We start from the raw sequence: 16,702 nt of genomic DNA, 5'->3' as shown, positions 1-16,702 counted from the left end.
TATATATATATATATATATATATATATATATATATATATATATATATATATATATATATATATCCACCAGCAATATCTTATTCTAAAGCAACGGTATTGATTCTCAGTTTTTATTCCATTCACCTCAAAAAAAGAATAAAGTTAAAGTCAAAAGTTCATTTCTTAGTCATTATAAAATACTTGAACCATCTTAAGATTTCTTCCATCTTCAAAAATTTCCTCCCCACTAACAAAGCCTTAGTTCAACAATGTCTGTCTCCATACTCCAAACTTGGGCCGAGAATGAAGCAAATGAATTGATGAAGAAGTATGACAAAAACGGTGATGGTATTCTCACTAAAGAAGAGCTACAAGTCTTTCTCCGTGATGTTCGGGGATCAACTCAACTCAACTATCAAGGGTTTTTATCTAAGATTCCAAAAACAAACGACAAGGGTGCACACAAGCTTAGCTCAAATACTCATACAAACCCAAAAATACAAGTACAAGACAAAGTTACAAAATCCTCGACGAAAGTTCTTAGTGAAAAGGTATCTAATGTCTCACTTAGTAGAGAGCAGATAAAGAAGATTTTCAAATATTATGACAGCGACAAAGACGGTTTTCTCAACATTAGAGAGGTAACAAAAGCATTTAGTTTTCTAGGCTCAATTAATCCATTCTACAAGGCTCAGTACGCTATGACTTTTGCTGATGCTAATAACGATGGTCTTATTAGTGAAACTGAGCTTGAAAAACTCATAGATTATGCCTGTAAAATCATCAAGAAGAAATGAGCTTGTAAGCTACTTTCTCATGAATTCCACGTTGTGATATCTCATGGTTGGAAATAAAGAATTTATTAATTTATTTATTTATTTTATCATTATTTTTATTTTTATTTTATTTTTTTATTTTTTGTCAATTTGTCTTTGTGATGATAATTTGTCTTTTTGTTAAACCATCTATTTAATAGCCAATAGATGATAATATCTCTGAACAGGTCAATGGTTTAATCTCCAATGCTGGTTTGTATATAACAATCAGTCAAAAAGATGGCCTTGAGTAAGCCATGAGTAATAGCACGTAACAAAATAGATATGTTAATAGTGTTAATGGTATACTTAAACCAATTAAAATAAGGCCTTCGTATTCTAATATAAGTATGAATGGACGTTTATGCCTCCGTGGTCTTGTAAGTAGGACCTTCGTATTCTAAGATAAATATTATTATTTTTTATATAAAACTTGAATTTGTTTGGATCATGATTATTCGGTGTCTGTTCTCTTTTTTTTCATGAGTAAACTCTGTTTTTTACATACCCATCGTAGTAGTTTATAATAAATCTAAAAAGTTAAGTTGTTACAATCTAATTCAAAGAATGCGAACTAATTACTCTACAAGTAGTTAGTAGAGGAAGAATTTTGACATCGTAATCTTATTCCTTTTGTAGGTGAATACAACATTACTTTTAGTTATTATTTTTTATTATAGTTTTTTAAAGGGTTTTGAGAATCTCGTTTAATATTTGTTTTTCTAACTTCTGACAACATAAATCACAATCCTTTAGGTACATAATATTCAACCGACATACTTAACACAAATCAGACATACAATTAATAACTTAACCACCTAAATAACCAAAAATAAAACAATCTAGGAAAAAAAAAACAACATAAATATGGACATAAAACATTCTAAACATGCGGACAAAGGCAATATGACACATTTAGAAAACGTTGAGGAATCTAATACATACATACAATATGGTTTATGCAAAATTTCCTCTAAATGGACGTAAAACATTTCATCTTTTTTTTATTTTAAACGAAAACGAATTTCTCTTTGATAATATCATGAATATGTGGGGAATAACTCTGATGCCTAAACCAACTACAATGTGTGTGTAAGCTAGTCATGATAAACGACTCACTACTAGAAAAGGAGGGGCACGTGAATGAACCAAGACTACATTTGAATGAGAGCAATTATGATGATAGAATGATTAAGAAAGATTTAAAGAAAATAAAAGATACTACCTATACCTATAAGGCGTAACTTCCTTTTCCATGACTCAGTCAGAGAAACTTCACGGTTAAACATGCTTTAATTTACTTGAAGCAATTCTATATTGGGTGACCTTTTAGAAATTTGAATTGATTGCATGTGAGTGAGGACAAAAGATATTAGAAGGACTCGTGTTGGTTCATGAGGATAGTCTTCTCTCTTACGAAGGGATGAGTATGTAACATGACCATGTCATGGGAGGCTACAAGGGTCATCAGGTACTGAATTTGAATTCTGAATCCTAATCTGAATCTTGGGCATGGGTCGTTACAAATGGTATCATAGTGGTCCCTCTCCTAGTAAGTATGGTTCGGGAAGAAATCAAGGCGAAAGTTGGTGTGGTACATGAATGAACCATGACCACATGTGAATGAGAGTGATAATAAAACTAGGATGGCTAAGAAAAGATTAAAAAGAATTTACACTACTTATGCCAACAATGTTCACCTTTCTTTTTAGTGGATCATTCATAAGAACTCTATATGGTTCAGCGTCTTTTACTTAGAACAATTCTAGGTTGGGCCTAGTGAATTTTCCTAAGATGCATATGAGTAAGGACGAACTATGCTGGAAAGACTCATGTTTGTTTGTGGGGATAGTTTTCAATCTTAAGAAATGAGGAGTAGGTATGTGACGATGTTGTAGGGGATGCAGGGGAATGACGAGGCCATTAAGCGTTGAATCCTGATTCGAATCCTAAGTATATGTCGTTACAAATGGTATTAGAGCGATACTTCTCCTTGTAATATGTGGTTCGGAGACGATCGAAAGCACAAGTTGGTGAGCTTGTGATATCTGAGTAAAGGAGTAGTACTGTAACGAATCAGAATTTAAAAAATAAATAAAAAAATAAACTCAATCACCAAAAAATCCACAAGTTTTCCGACAATCGCCAGAAATTCTGCAAGGATTTTGGAATCACGTTTCCCAACCCCCACAACTCGCCAAAACCTCCAGCCACGCTCCCCAAGCCTCTCAAAATCACCTACAAAGAAGAAAATGATGAACGGAGGACAATGACATCGCGAGCAGTGACTGTGGCACATGCTTAGGGTAGTCACATATTTAAATTCCTAGTCTTAGGTTAGAATAGGTTGTTTTGCATTATCGCTTTAAATTATGTTATATTTTTTTTGTTTTCTCTAAAATTCAGTATTTAAAAATGTAAGACCATAACTGTGTTTTCTGGAGAAGAAGTTGTTTTAAGCCTTTACAAAGTTTATGTTACAAATGATGTTTATTTTAAAAGTTATATTTCCGCATTAGAGATAAGCATAAGACGTTAGTAGCGACTCTGAGTTTGTGGAAATTTAGGGACGTTACAAGTACATGATGAACTGAGACTACATCCGAGTGAGACTGATTTTGAGGATAGGATGACAAAAAAAGACTTCAAGAAAATAAAAGTTACTAACTATACCAACAATATGCATTTTCCTTTTGGTTGTTCAATCATAGAAACTTCATAGTTACAATTCTTTCTCCGTGATGTTCGAGGATCAACTCAACTCAACAATCGAGAAATTTTATCTAAGATCCCAAAAACAAACGACAATGTTGCACACAGGTTAAGCTCAAATGCTCATACAAACCCAAAGATAGAAGTACAAGGCAAAGCAACAAAATCCTCGACAAAAGTTCTTAGTGAAAATGCATCTGATGAGCCACTTAGTAGAGAGCAAATAAAGAAGATTTTCAAATATTACGACAGCGACAGAGATGGTTTTCTCAACAAAAGAGAGGTAACAAAAGCTTTTAGTTTTCTAGGCTCAATTAATCCATACTACAGGGCTCAGTACGCTTTGGATTATGCTGATGCTAATAATGACGGTCTTATCAATGAAGATGAGCTTGACAAACTCATAGATTACGCGAGTAAAATCATCAAGAAGAAATGAGTTTATAAACTACTTTCTCGTGAATTTCATATTGTACCTAAAGTCAATCGTTGATAACAATAAAATAAAAAGAAAGTAGTTGTAAATCAAGAATATGTATTTGGAAATAAAAAATTTATCTTACTTTATTGTTAGTATTAACTTTTCGTTAATATATCTTGCAAGCAGAGCTACTTATTAAATATTTTTATACTCCTCGTACGCATAATTTTTTTAGATGAAACTTGAATCTACATGGATCGTGATCAAGAATTCAGTATAGTAAGACTATGGAGATAATTATAGACGAGAATTCTGTTATAGATTCAAGAAGTTCTCTATTTTTAATGCGTAAACTCGATTTTTTACATACCAATGATAGTAATCCTTTATAATTACGTTTGAAATGTCTAGTTGTTACAACCTAGTATATCGTCGTCATCTAGCTCAACTTAGTGGATACAACTAATTACTATACCAAGTAGTTGGTAAAGTAAGATATTGTCCGCTTTAGTCCATTACGTATCATCGTCAACTCCACAATTTTAAAACGCGTCTACTAGAGAGAGGTTTTCATATCCTTATAAGAAATATTTCGTTCTACTCTCTGATCGATGTGGGATCTTACAGATAAAAAAAATTAAGATGAAAAGTTTTATTCAAGGATATATTCGAAGAAATTCTAACCGTCAGTAGGAATGGTTTTTTAATTACGAACAGTTATAATGGCTGAACCAATAAGATAGCAATTACAACCCAAGAAGTAACAAGTACTTGGGCGATTCAGGAGTTGCCGCTAAAGCCAAAACAATATAAAATATAGGCATTGCCAGCAACAAATAAAGGAATAAAAAAATATGTATAAATCATGTTGTACGTGTTTGCATCATGTATAGTATGTCTTATTATTCATATTTATATTCTTTGATGTCTATAATGTTTTATTATATGTTTTATTTTATAATTTTGACAATATTTTAAATGAGATTCCAATCTAGAAAGTTATTAATGGTGAAAATTTTCATTTTACGAATATTTATTTTATTTCAGATTTAAATTGTAGGGTTCTCAAAACATTTATCGACATGCATGTAAGGATGACCCTAAATAAAAGTCTTACAAAATCAGATACAATATAACTATAAAATTCTTAAATATATTTGATTCATAAGGCTTATATTCGAACTTTTATCCACGTGCATGGAACTCTTCAAATACTACGATACTTTGAATTATATTTCATTACTTTAAACATTGACTTTTTATTAAATATTTGATTTTTTTTTTTCACGTTTTACTTATTTAATTTTCATTCCAAGATATGAGTTTCCTTAAACGTAGATAAGTGTTAGGAACAAGAATGTTTTTGTTTGACTCAACAAAATTATATCCAACATTGAAAAAAAAAAAAAACATATTTTCAACAAGTAACAGAAACAAATCTGAATTCATAAAGCAAAGGGAAACTATATATATATTTATATCTATCCACGGGAAATATCTTTTTCTAAAGCAACGGTATTGATTCTAAGTTTTTATTTCATTCACCTCAAAATAGAATAAAGTTATAAAGTCGAAAGTTCATTTTTTTAGTTGCTATAAAATACTTGAACGGTCTTAAGATTTCTTCCATCTTCAAAAATTTCCTCCCAACCAACGAAGCCTTAGTTCAACAATGTCTGTCTCCATACTCCAAGCTTGGGCCGAGAATGAAGCAAATGAATTGATGAAGAAGTATGACAGAAATGGTGATGGTGTTCTCACTAAAGAAGAGCTACAAGTCTTTCAACGTGATGTTCGAGGATCAACTCAACTCAACAATCAAGGATTTTTATCTAATATTCCAAAAACAAACGACAAGGGTGCCAACAAGCTTAGCTCAAATGCTCATACAAACCCAAAAATACAAGTACAAGACAAAGCTACAAAATCTTCGACAAAAGCTCCTAGTGAAAAGGTATCTAATGTGCGACTTAGTAGAGAGCAGATAAAGAAGATTTTCAAATATTATGATAGCGACAAAGACGGTTTTCTCAACATAAGAGAGGTAACGAAAGCATTTAGCTTTCTAGGCTCAATTAATCCATTCTACAAGGCTCAATACGCTATGACTTTTGTTGATGCTAATAACGATAGTCTTATCAATGAAGCTGAGCTTGAGAAACTTATAGATTATGCCTGTAAAATTATCAAAAAGAAATGAGCTTGTAAACGACGTGAATTTCATATTGAAAGATTATTGTTATTTGAAGTTGGTCATGGAAAAGAATTATTTAAAAATAAATTAAATATATTTTGTCTTTTATATTTAATATATTAAATATTAATTTGATTGGGTTAGTATTATAATATAAGCTCCAATGATTAAAAAAAAAAAAAAAAAAAAAAGTTGAACTCTCTAATGGTAGCGACCGCAATTCTATGTTGGGTGTCCTAGTAATTTCCTAAAGTGCATGAGTGAGAATAAAACATGTCGAAAGGACTCGTGTTACTTTGTGGAGATAGTTTTTACCATTAGAAGTAAAGAGTAAGTAACGAGACTATGCCGGAAGGATGTAGACGAATATCGAGGGCATCATGTGTTGAATCTGAATTTTAAATCCTAGTATGAATCCTAGGCATGGGTCATTACATAATGAATCAATTTTTATTCACTAATTATAGGTCACTCCACTGTAGATCTAGAGTTGCACTCGTATGCTTTGTAGAGCAAGTTGTGTTCATTAATATAATTATTACAAGCAAGTTGATCATTCACGAATTTTTTGTAATTAAAGCTAGGTCAAATGTTCATTTTACCCCAAATTTTCTAGAATGTATTTGAGTGAGAACAAAGCATGTTGGAAGGACTCGTGTTGTTGGGTGGAGTTAGTCTTCACCATTAGAAGCAAATAGTAAGTAATTGGACTATGTCGCAAAGATGTAGGGGAATATCGGGGCCATCAGGTGCCAAATTTGGATTTTAAATATGATTTGAATCTTAGGCTTGAGTTTTTCAGTAATGAATCAATTTTCATTCACTAACTATATATCACTCTATTATAGACCTAAAGTTGCACTCTTATGCTCTGTAGACCAAGTTGTGTTCATTGATATAATCATTACAAGCAAGTTGATCGTTCACGAATTGTTCGTCATTGTAGCTAGGTCAAAAGTCCATTTTACCCTTGTGATTATATCTTAAACCTTGAGTATCATCAATTTTCTAATGAAAATTTTGTTTCTGATGCAACCATAAACAAATTCTATCTCGGGCCAATGAGAGGGTGCGGCCCATTGTTCAAGTTCCAAAAACTTAAGAGAACTATTCATCTACTTACCCTATAACGAAAAGAATGAATTTCATCTCATGAAATTATATTTCAATCTCTCAATCTAGTCAAAAATCATTTTATGGATATCTTAGATGTGAAATTTCATTACGTTATGTGTGTAATTATTTTAATGCTTTAATTGAATCTTCAATCTTTAAATATTATGTTATTTTGAGTAGTTTAATAAATTAAATTCTATCTTTTACGAGGAAAGTCTATTATTTTACATGGTGATCATCTATAGTTATGTCTAAAAAGTCAAGTCGTTACAATCTAGTAGGTCGTGACTTAGCTCAAAGCTGACCAGATGTCAACTAATCATCTGCCCGAGTAAAGCCTCGAAAGGGTTTATTATACCAAGTAGTTTGGAGAGGAAAGTGGAGATTAATTTTCCACACATGACCGTAACTTAAAAAAAAAAAAGTTTATAATTCGGATAAGGATTCATAATCTAGATTTAGTACCTGATGGCCCCGACATTTCCTTGCATCTCCTGTTACATAGTCTCATTACTTACTCCTCACTTCTAAAACTTAAGACTATCCTCATAGGCCAACACTCCTTACAATTTGTTGGTATAAAGAGCGAATTTCAATTTTAAGTTTTTCTTAATCATCTTATTCTCATGATCGCTCTCATTTATATATCGTCTCGATCTTGGTTCATTTCTATACCTCTCATTTACTCGAGTGTCACATAATTATTATTATAAAATAAATAAATAAAAGATGAAACATTTTATGCCTCGCTAGGGAAAAATTTCCATAAATCATGTCACATAATTATTATTATAATCATGTTGTTTTAAAGTTATGTTATGAGATTCTTTTAGGTTGATTTGTACATAATTTTATTTTATTCACAATGTTTTGAATGGGAATTCAACGTATAGCAAATGCTTTGAATCTTCAGTAGGCCAATTAAACTTCATATTATAAACATGTAACATTAAAGTAACACAATTCAATGGAACAACCTTTAAACTTATTTTTCAAACATCATTATCTTTAATTAAAATAAAAAAAAGGTTTTTTTTTATTTTATTTTATTTTACCCAATAGAAAAAAAAAACAAATATTATTCCTAAGGTATTGATTCGAGGAATAAGGTTATAAAGTCAAAAAGTTCCTTTTCGAGTTACTGTAAGATACTTGAACCATCTTACAATTTCCTTCATATTCAAATATTTCCTCCCGACTAACAAATGTCTGTTTCCAAACTCCAAGCTTGGGATGTTGATCAAGAAGTACGACAAAAATGGGGATGGTGTTCCCACCAAAGAAAAGCTACCATTCTTCCTCTCGAATACCAATGTTCGAGGATCAACTCAACTCAACTCAACAATAAAGGATTTGTATCTAAAATCCCAAAAGAAAACGAGAATGCTACAGACAAGTTTAACTCAAATGCTCATATAAACTCAAAAATACAGGTACAAGGCAACGCTACAAAATCCTAAACAAAAGTTCTTAATGAGAAGGCATCTAATGTGCCACTTAGTCGAGAACAGATAAAGGAGATTTTCAAATATTATCAATTAATCTATATTCTATGAAGCTAAGTTGAGCTTGACAAACTCATAGATTATACCTGGAAGTAATTAATATGAGGGGTAGATATATATATATATATATATACACAAAGGTAAGATAATTATAAGAAAAATAAAATCTCCATCAAGATGGGAACTTATTCACATTCAAGGTCCCTCAATGGAAATAAATAAATAATTTATGGAGCTTAATTATTTACCTTCATTTAACTCACATACCTACAAAAGCTAAACTCTTGTTGGATGGAAGCACCAGACTGTACAATAATACTATATCCATCATGCAACACACAAAAAAAAAAATCAACTTCGCAGTGATCAGCATGAAATATGAACTGATTCTGCTCATGAATTTTGGTGTGAACCAACTGGTTGGATCAAAGCTACTGATACCGAAGTTCTAATAATCTCTACCAATGAATTTTGCAAGGGAAATCACCTGGAGCATGTCACCACATGTTAAAATTTCAGCATATGGCATAAAATAGGTAATGAAAATCAAAATCTACTAACCCAGCACAGGTAAAGCCCATATTCAAGGATCTCCAACTTAACGAGAATATTTCAGAGGGACAACTTTAAAAATCTATCAAGGGAGGTGGTAATTTCCAGTAATTCCATGAATTGAAGTCCTCCTGTGAAGCAACCAAGGAATTGATTTGATAAAAGTATATGTAGAATTAGTCGAAGTTTGGTTTAAAGCTTATGCAACCTGCTCGGACGAGGTAATGGGTGGAAACATGCCATTGACGAGAGTGTGAAGCGAAGCGTAAGATTTTGTGTCGACGCGATGGTTTACAGCAACCTCCCCCTACAACCATTATGAACATTTTATGAATTTTGATGCTACCAAATAACATAATATGTTGATGCCCTCGCAAATCAATCACCTTGGGATTAATAATGAAAATTTTCCCCTTTGGAATTCCAACTTTAAGGTAGCTGAATTCATCCGTTTCCCTGTTTCCAAAGCCAGCATAAAATGGATTGCAATCCGGAGGAAATAGTTCTCTGATTCTCTGTAAGTTATAAAAAGCAGATTATGAGTCATTTTATTATGAACCCATGTGAGACAGATGATACTCTGAGTTTTCGTATTTGAATGATGGCGTGAATAAAAGATGCTTAATATCCAAGTAATATATTTTGAACTTGAACAGTCATGCATCCAAGAAAGCACAGCTCAGCACAGTTTAAATACAATGAAACTATCAGGGGATAGAAGGAAAACCGACCTCCAAGCATGCAATCTTGAATTCGTGAGGAGCCCGCCGAATAACTGAGAGGAAGGAAATGAGCTGTAAGGTGTTAGTGACAAATCCAAGCAAGCCTATAATACATACATTGATACATGCTCTTCCCCGCCCCCGCCCCGGCACACCCACACCCAGTAGCATAGTCACCCATGTACTAAAAGGTTCAAGGGTCCACATGACTCTGTTAAACTAAACATTTAAGGGGAAGGATACTAAAATCTAGACTTCAAAGAAGTATTGGATGGTCAATCTCAAAGCATAGTCACATGACTGGACGGATGTTATGGTTTAAAGGAAAAGATATGGGATAAAAGGCAGTAACCTTCTCGATAGAGTGAAGGGAATAGGCCATCAGGGGAGATGACAACAGGCCCCTCTGGCAAAGCCTTCCCATCCTGCATTGATGAAAACCAAGTAAAGATCAAGCGTGCATATTAAGTAAAGAAGTTAAGCACTGAATAGTGAATACATTACCTGCTTGAGGTTGAAAAGAAATTGGCGGGTGTGATAGGCCTGAGATATTGATCGTGCACTAAGAAAAAGCAATTGGTATCCATTTTCCTGAAAATACAAAGATTTGTAGAGAGTTCATTGCATCATAATTTCATCAAAGCCGATCATCCAACTCCATGAGGGTGAGATAAAACATACCTTAATAGCAGAAAATAAATTTGTGACGCCTGTTTGTGACCAATCCATTCCAACAAAGGGCATGAATTGACCTAGAACATCCGATCTAAGAAAACAAGTGTAATTTTTTAAAAACAAAAAATTAAACGGTTATCAAAGTGAGCCTAAGCTATTTATTGCATCAAAACATTGTAGCAAACAACAAAGAACTCAATAGATTGTGCTACGAGTAAGCTAGATTTGATCAAACGATAGAAAAGAAGCTAGGAGAATTTACAGCATGAAATGCTACAATTTCCCTTGGAAAATAAAAATATGATAATTAAGAAAAAAAACTATTAAGAAGATAGACTTTCACCAATGTACTAACAAATTATAAAAGGGGAATCCACCTACAGTACGTAGGTACAGAAGAAATCCTAAAATTGACAAAAAAAAAAAAAAAAGGACTCTAGAACAACTACGTTGCCATCCTCCTAAGAGTCTTCTTTTTTCTGTCGAACACAGATGACCAAACAACAAACTGCTGAAACCAGACATTTCCAAAGGGTACCTCTCTTCTTTGACATCACTCCTCCAAAAATAAAATTCAACAAACATTCTCCGCACAGCCAACAGAACAAAAGGACTTTTCTGATTTCTAACTATCATGAATTTTGAGGAGGAAATCAGAGATAGTTATCGTCCTGCAATGGCGTTATAGTTGGCTTGTGTCCCCAAAAACTTCCTACTAATGAATTTTATCCTGGAAATTGGAAAGTGTTGAAGAGCTATCTACCATGTTTAGTTCGTTCACAAACGTTTAGCGTCTGTCCATGATGAAGTTAATAAGAGAGAAATCTTCCTCATTTTTCCCAAAATTGAACCACCAAGTGAATAATTCAAAGAAAATAACTCTCAAGTATCCAAGAAACTAGATTCCAGCAGATGTTAATTTTAGTAACTAAATCAATGAAAGATACTAATGACTAGTCCAAGTGAAATATTGTCATTCTGAAAAAGATTAGAAAGTAGCCATAAACAATCCAAAATATGAGTTCTATGCTTAAATCAGAATTTCACATTCAAAATCACTAGGATGAAAAACCATACTTCGTTATTGTTCCATCCACATCTGATATCACTACGCGAGTATTCGATTTCCACAAATAAATCCTGGCATCAACCTGTTGAGGAACATAATCAGACACGAAATGCAAACGTGGAGAAACAAAGGAAGGAATAAAACAGGGAAGGCTGAAATCACCAGAATCCTATGAAAAAAAAAAAGGACAAATTATAAAGAGAAAATCAGACCTCCTGTTTCCCCAGCACTGCAGTGTAGAATGTGAAAGTTACCGTGTTTCCCCCTTCCTTGAGATTTAAGGATGCCAGCTGCTTAGATGTTGGCGAGATGAATCTAACCATCTTTTTCTCCGCTTTGCGCTTAAAGATGCTCGCTTCTCCATCCACGCCTATGTTCCTATCTGAACCCTTCTTAGTATCAAAATCTGTGTAACCATCAACAGCTGATGGAGTTACTTTTCCAGAACTAGATCTTTTGAAAGAGAAAGGCCAAAGTTTCCAGTTTCCAACTGGGACAGCCGTTGCTTCTGCTGGACTACCTGTAAGAGTTTCTCAATAGGGTCAACAACTCTAACAATGTTTCATAATGGATAATAAATTCATGTTCTGAACTATAATGATCCTCACAAAAAAAAAAAAAAAAAAAAGAGAGGCAACCTCACTCCATAAGGAATGATTGCCAACTTTTAAGCGTGTTCCCTACAGCTGTGATTCCCGAGAAGTAATTGCATCACTTTTGGATAAACCAAGTGCTTCTTTTTTCTAACTATTAAGGGGGCAAGAGTTTACCTAAAGGAGTCTTTATAACATAAAAAAGCTGTTCTTAAAGATATACAACGTGCAGGTTAATAAATCACAAAAAAAAAAAATGGAAGCAATATAATTCTTAAAAGTCACGGTGGATCATGTATATACTTTAGAGCCTAAACTCATTTACAAATTTTTATGAAAGTACTCAAAGGTAAAATTTTACAATAAGATATCTGTTAAAGTGTTGATATAATTAAAATTATCATATCAGCTTTCGGGTTGATTGGAACATAGGTCTCTTACCCACTGTAGAATTCGGAAGAAGACTTTGTTCTTCTGAAGCCAAGGATTCTTTGGTTTTTGAGCATTCCTCTGCTGCTTTCTCTTCTCCATCTCCACCAAGCTTGGAGCTTGAACCATCTTTACACAATTCCATCCACTTTAATGGTTTGGAATTTGAGTCTACAGAGTGGCTTAGAGGATGATTGATCTCAGAGGCAATTGGATTTTTAATATCGGCCTGCATATTGGGTAATGATGCTGCCAGACGGTCAACTTCTGTATTAGAAATTGCGTGGCTTTGAGGAATCGTGATGGGACTTGCGATCCCCTGACTGAAGATCTCGTGACTATCAATAGAAGTGCATGTCTCAAAACTTTTAGTTACAAATCTATCCTCTTCATCAGTGCTACTTGGATATACTAATGGATACTCTTCTTTATCACTGTAATGGTGGCTGTCTGATACATTCCCATTTACCTCGGTTTCTGAAATATCAAAATTACTGAAAAGGAATTCTTCATCATCTGAATTTGATGATGGAATTATATGGCTTTCCTTTGTTATGACTCTATTATCAATAGAATTCAAAGAATTTTGGAACTTGCTTGTGACACTTCCATCCTCACTTTCGTCATCTTGAAAGTCCGAGGTAAAACTTGAAACTATGTTATCAGGCTTCAATTCTTTAACTGAACCAGGCCTTTCTTCTGTGGAGACTATTTGAGAATAGGCAGCTTCGAGTGTCGGTGACTTTCCTTGGTCCATTGTGTTTACTTCATAGACAGAAGTATTACAATGATCTACTTGTTGAGAATAGTTCATAAAGACTTCAACTTTTTCAGTCTCTATATCAAAATCTTCCGCTACCATGCTAGAATCTGTATCCTGATTTTAAATTTTTTATATGTCAGTGCTAATTATAAAGAATTTAGTGAACTTTAACAGATCTTGATATGTCCATTGTGTTTACTTCATAGACAGAAGTATAACAATGATCTACTTGTTGAGAATAGTTCATAAGGACTTCAACTTTTTCAGTCTTTTGAGATGTCAGTGCTAATTAAAAAGGATTTAGTGAACTTTCGAACTTTAACAGATCATGGTAGATTCTTTCTATTAACTCTCTGTATCAGTAAAAATGCTAGAACTAGGCTCTGAATTTTACAATCCTAAGTCGCTTAATGGAACATATGTATGAATGAATTTTGTTCACGTCAGAATAGAGCTTACCTCCGGATGAACTTCAGTTGTCACATGCAATCCCTCAGTATGGACTCCAACGATCCCGGATCCTCCATTGGCCAGGTGGGAGAATTTATGAGTCAGTACCACTGTATCATCCAATGTCGACATTAAGCTCTTGGAAGTTTCATAGAACATTGAGGATCGGACTGCATCAGGTTCACTCTTGTCTTCAGAAATACTGAATACTTGTGAAACAATATTTGTTTCTTCAGATAAGCACTCTCGTATAAAGTTCTCCCTGTGTCCGTTATATGAATCACGGTTCTTTGACGATGAAATTTGGGATTTGGAATTTGCACTTGCAGGGATGGTTCCCATCGCATCAACAGTATGTTTGGAATTCTTTTCAGTATCTACTGCTGCAGATTTCACTTCATATGTCTCGTCAAAAGCCTTTTCCCCGATAATGGAAGTTTTGACCACTCCATCCTTGGAATTTAAACTAAGCTCTACATCTTCCAATGGTAACTGAGAGCCGTTGGTTATGTGCTCTCTGCAGGTATCACAGTCTTTCTCGAGATTATTTCCCATGATACCTTCGACTGCTGATGCGACGTGGTTGTTCCCATCGTTTCTCTTCAACTTTTCTTCATCTTTGCTGTTTGAAGTATCAATGGAAGTAAACTTGGAAGAATCTGATTTCTCAAGCTTTTGTTTGCTTAGATTGGTAGACCACCTAACCTCTAAAAGATCAGCTGCAATCTCAGCACGCTCCAGTGAGTCTTTCCTTGCAATAGATGTATCCTCACGATGATCTTCTTTAACTGTTTTACTATGACCCCACACAAATCCAAGTATCCGTTGTCGAGAGCTAGTCTTCATCAGGATCTTCCCATTATCCTTACTCGTTTCAATCCCATCGAACGAACTCCTAGCATCATAATTGCAACTTTGTGAACTGAGGATCCTCCCACCATTCAGTTCATGCAGCAATTTCCCCTCAGGATAAGGTCCAGATTCTCCTTCAACATCAACTTCCCTCAAAAAATAAGCTTCTCCATTATGATCCAAACACATCGCAAAATTAGCTTCAACCCCATTTACAATTATATTGACCAGCTTCTCCTTTGCCTTCAAAACACCTTGAAATTTCCCAAACCGTACATACCAAGGCGATGATTTAAAACTACCATCCTGCTGTTCAACTACAACAATGTCCACAGCTCCGCCAAACGGATGAAATGGCGCAGCAACGGTATAAACGCCCTTCGAAATGTAGCTACCTAGTATCCCCACAGCGTTCATCGTCCAAAAACTGTGATTCCTCAGTTCACCCTAATCAAAACTTCAAAATCTTTGGCCATCACACAACAACCTGTACAAGCTCCCCCATAAAATTTTACGTACAATGTTTTAGCTCAATGATCCCCAATCATATATCTCCAGAACTCCTAGAAATAAAGAGAAAAGCAAGCTATACACACAACTAACCCAGATCACAAAATTTCAAGACTACGATCTCATGAACAAGCGGAATCAATCAGCTCAACCAATCAATTAATCAATTATTAAACGAAACCCAGATAGATAAACCACCGACCTAATCAATGTTGAAGCAGTGAACCAATTCAATGCAAAGAAAGACGCTAACAACAATACGGATTTTGAGTAATCAACGACCTGAAGACTCCATTGATCAGAGAGCGATCACGCCATAATTGGAAGCCTGATTTGATATGCAAACGAAACTCGTGTAAGAAAGAACCGCGAAGAACATAAACCGTTGGCATAATCAAAGCATATTCGCTTTTATTCGATGGAATGTTCCTCGGGCACTTATCTGATTCTGATTTTGCAGAACAAGAACAGCACGTGATACGCGAAACGTCGAAAACTTTTCTTTGCAGAACCAGAACGAAAGGATCGAAAGTTGAGAAGTCCGATAAAAGAATAAAAATGGATAAAATTAATATTTTTTTACAAAAATCATTAATAATCTTTTAAATAAATTATTCCAGGCTTAATTAATAAAAAATAAAAATATTTTTACTGTTAGACTGAACCCCTCTCTCGATAATGATACAATATTGTTCATATCCACTTTAAATAGGATAGAATGTCTCGTATCAATGGAGATAGTATTATTTAATTATAAATTCATTATCATTTTTACCAATAATTTGAATAAAAAATGTTAATATTTTGTAGACTCTCTTTGTAAATATATTTTTTAACTTTTTTTAAAAAAATTAAAATTTAAGGAAAAATTTAAGGGCATTTTTGTAATAATATTAAAAACCCGTTTCCATCAAAGACTGTATTTTTGAAAAAGAAAAAAATTAATCGAAGGGTATTATTGAGTTACCTGAAGGGTACGTGAATGAACCGAATGTCATATTCGAATGAGAGCTATCATGAGGATAGAATAGGTATGAAAAATTTAAAAGAATGGAAAGGATGTCACACACGAAAAGTACTATGAGAGTTTATATGATCGGATTACGGGATCAACTTGGACTACCTAACCCAAACCATAAAAGTTGATTTGGGTTCAATTTTATTTACTATTTTGGGTTGAGTTGAATTTTTAGAAAATAAAAAAATTTAGCTTAATTTAAGAGTTGACAATTTTTGGTCGGGTCAACTCAACCTATCCGAAAATAGTACAATTCTGAACACTATTTTTAAGAAAATTAAATATATTTAAAGTTTTTAAATAATAAAAAAAAATTGAAAGTATAAT

At 33.7% G+C, this 16,702-nt stretch overlaps 3 protein-coding genes across 6 annotated transcripts; 2 read left to right on the top strand and 1 right to left on the bottom strand.

Annotated features, from left to right (window-relative positions):
- Nucleotides 1-215: 215 nt before the first annotated feature.
- Nucleotides 216-846, top strand: LOC111496473 (probable calcium-binding protein CML11). Its single transcript, XM_023146923.1, has one exon. It carries the CDS (start codon nt 249-251, stop codon nt 774-776), a length of 528 nt encoding a protein of 175 aa, XP_023002691.1. The 5' UTR covers nt 216-248; the 3' UTR covers nt 777-846.
- A 4,707-nt stretch (nt 847-5,553) lies between these two features.
- On the top strand, nt 5,554-6,187 carry LOC111496448 (probable calcium-binding protein CML14). The gene has a single exon (XM_023146889.1). The coding sequence runs from the start codon at nt 5,600-5,602 to the stop codon at nt 6,125-6,127; it is 528 nt and encodes a 175-aa protein (XP_023002657.1). The 5' UTR covers nt 5,554-5,599; the 3' UTR covers nt 6,128-6,187.
- A 2,669-nt stretch (nt 6,188-8,856) lies between these two features.
- Nucleotides 8,857-15,895, bottom strand: LOC111496442 (phosphatidate phosphatase PAH2-like). Of its 4 annotated transcripts, none has more exons than XM_023146881.1 (13): nt 14,361-15,895; nt 14,005-14,312; nt 12,795-13,659; nt 11,973-12,280; nt 11,769-11,842; nt 10,698-10,782; nt 10,521-10,607; nt 10,369-10,441; nt 10,026-10,069; nt 9,681-9,809; nt 9,503-9,601; nt 9,304-9,425; nt 8,857-9,229 (listed from the first exon to the last, which is right to left on the bottom strand). In XM_023146881.1, exons 1-12 carry the CDS (start codon nt 15,262-15,264, stop codon nt 9,369-9,371), a joined length of 3,033 nt encoding a protein of 1,010 aa, XP_023002649.1. In that variant the 5' UTR covers nt 15,265-15,895; the 3' UTR covers nt 8,857-9,229; nt 9,304-9,368. The 4 variants fall into 4 exon arrangements, with proteins under 4 accessions (XP_023002649.1, XP_023002647.1, XP_023002648.1 ...); XM_023146879.1 differs by having other exon boundaries at nt 14,005-15,334; nt 15,560-15,895; XM_023146880.1 differs by having other exon boundaries at nt 14,005-15,334; nt 15,640-15,895.
- Nucleotides 15,896-16,702: the final 807 nt, after the last annotated feature.

The sequence above is a fragment of the Cucurbita maxima genome, unplaced genomic scaffold (genome assembly GCF_002738345.1).
Source record: "Cucurbita maxima cultivar Rimu unplaced genomic scaffold, Cmax_1.0 Cma_Scf00022, whole genome shotgun sequence".
Lineage (NCBI taxonomy): Eukaryota > Viridiplantae > Streptophyta > Magnoliopsida > Cucurbitales > Cucurbitaceae > Cucurbita > Cucurbita maxima.
Note: the sequence above shows the minus strand (reverse complement) of the source record. Positions and strands in the feature narration are given on the sequence as shown.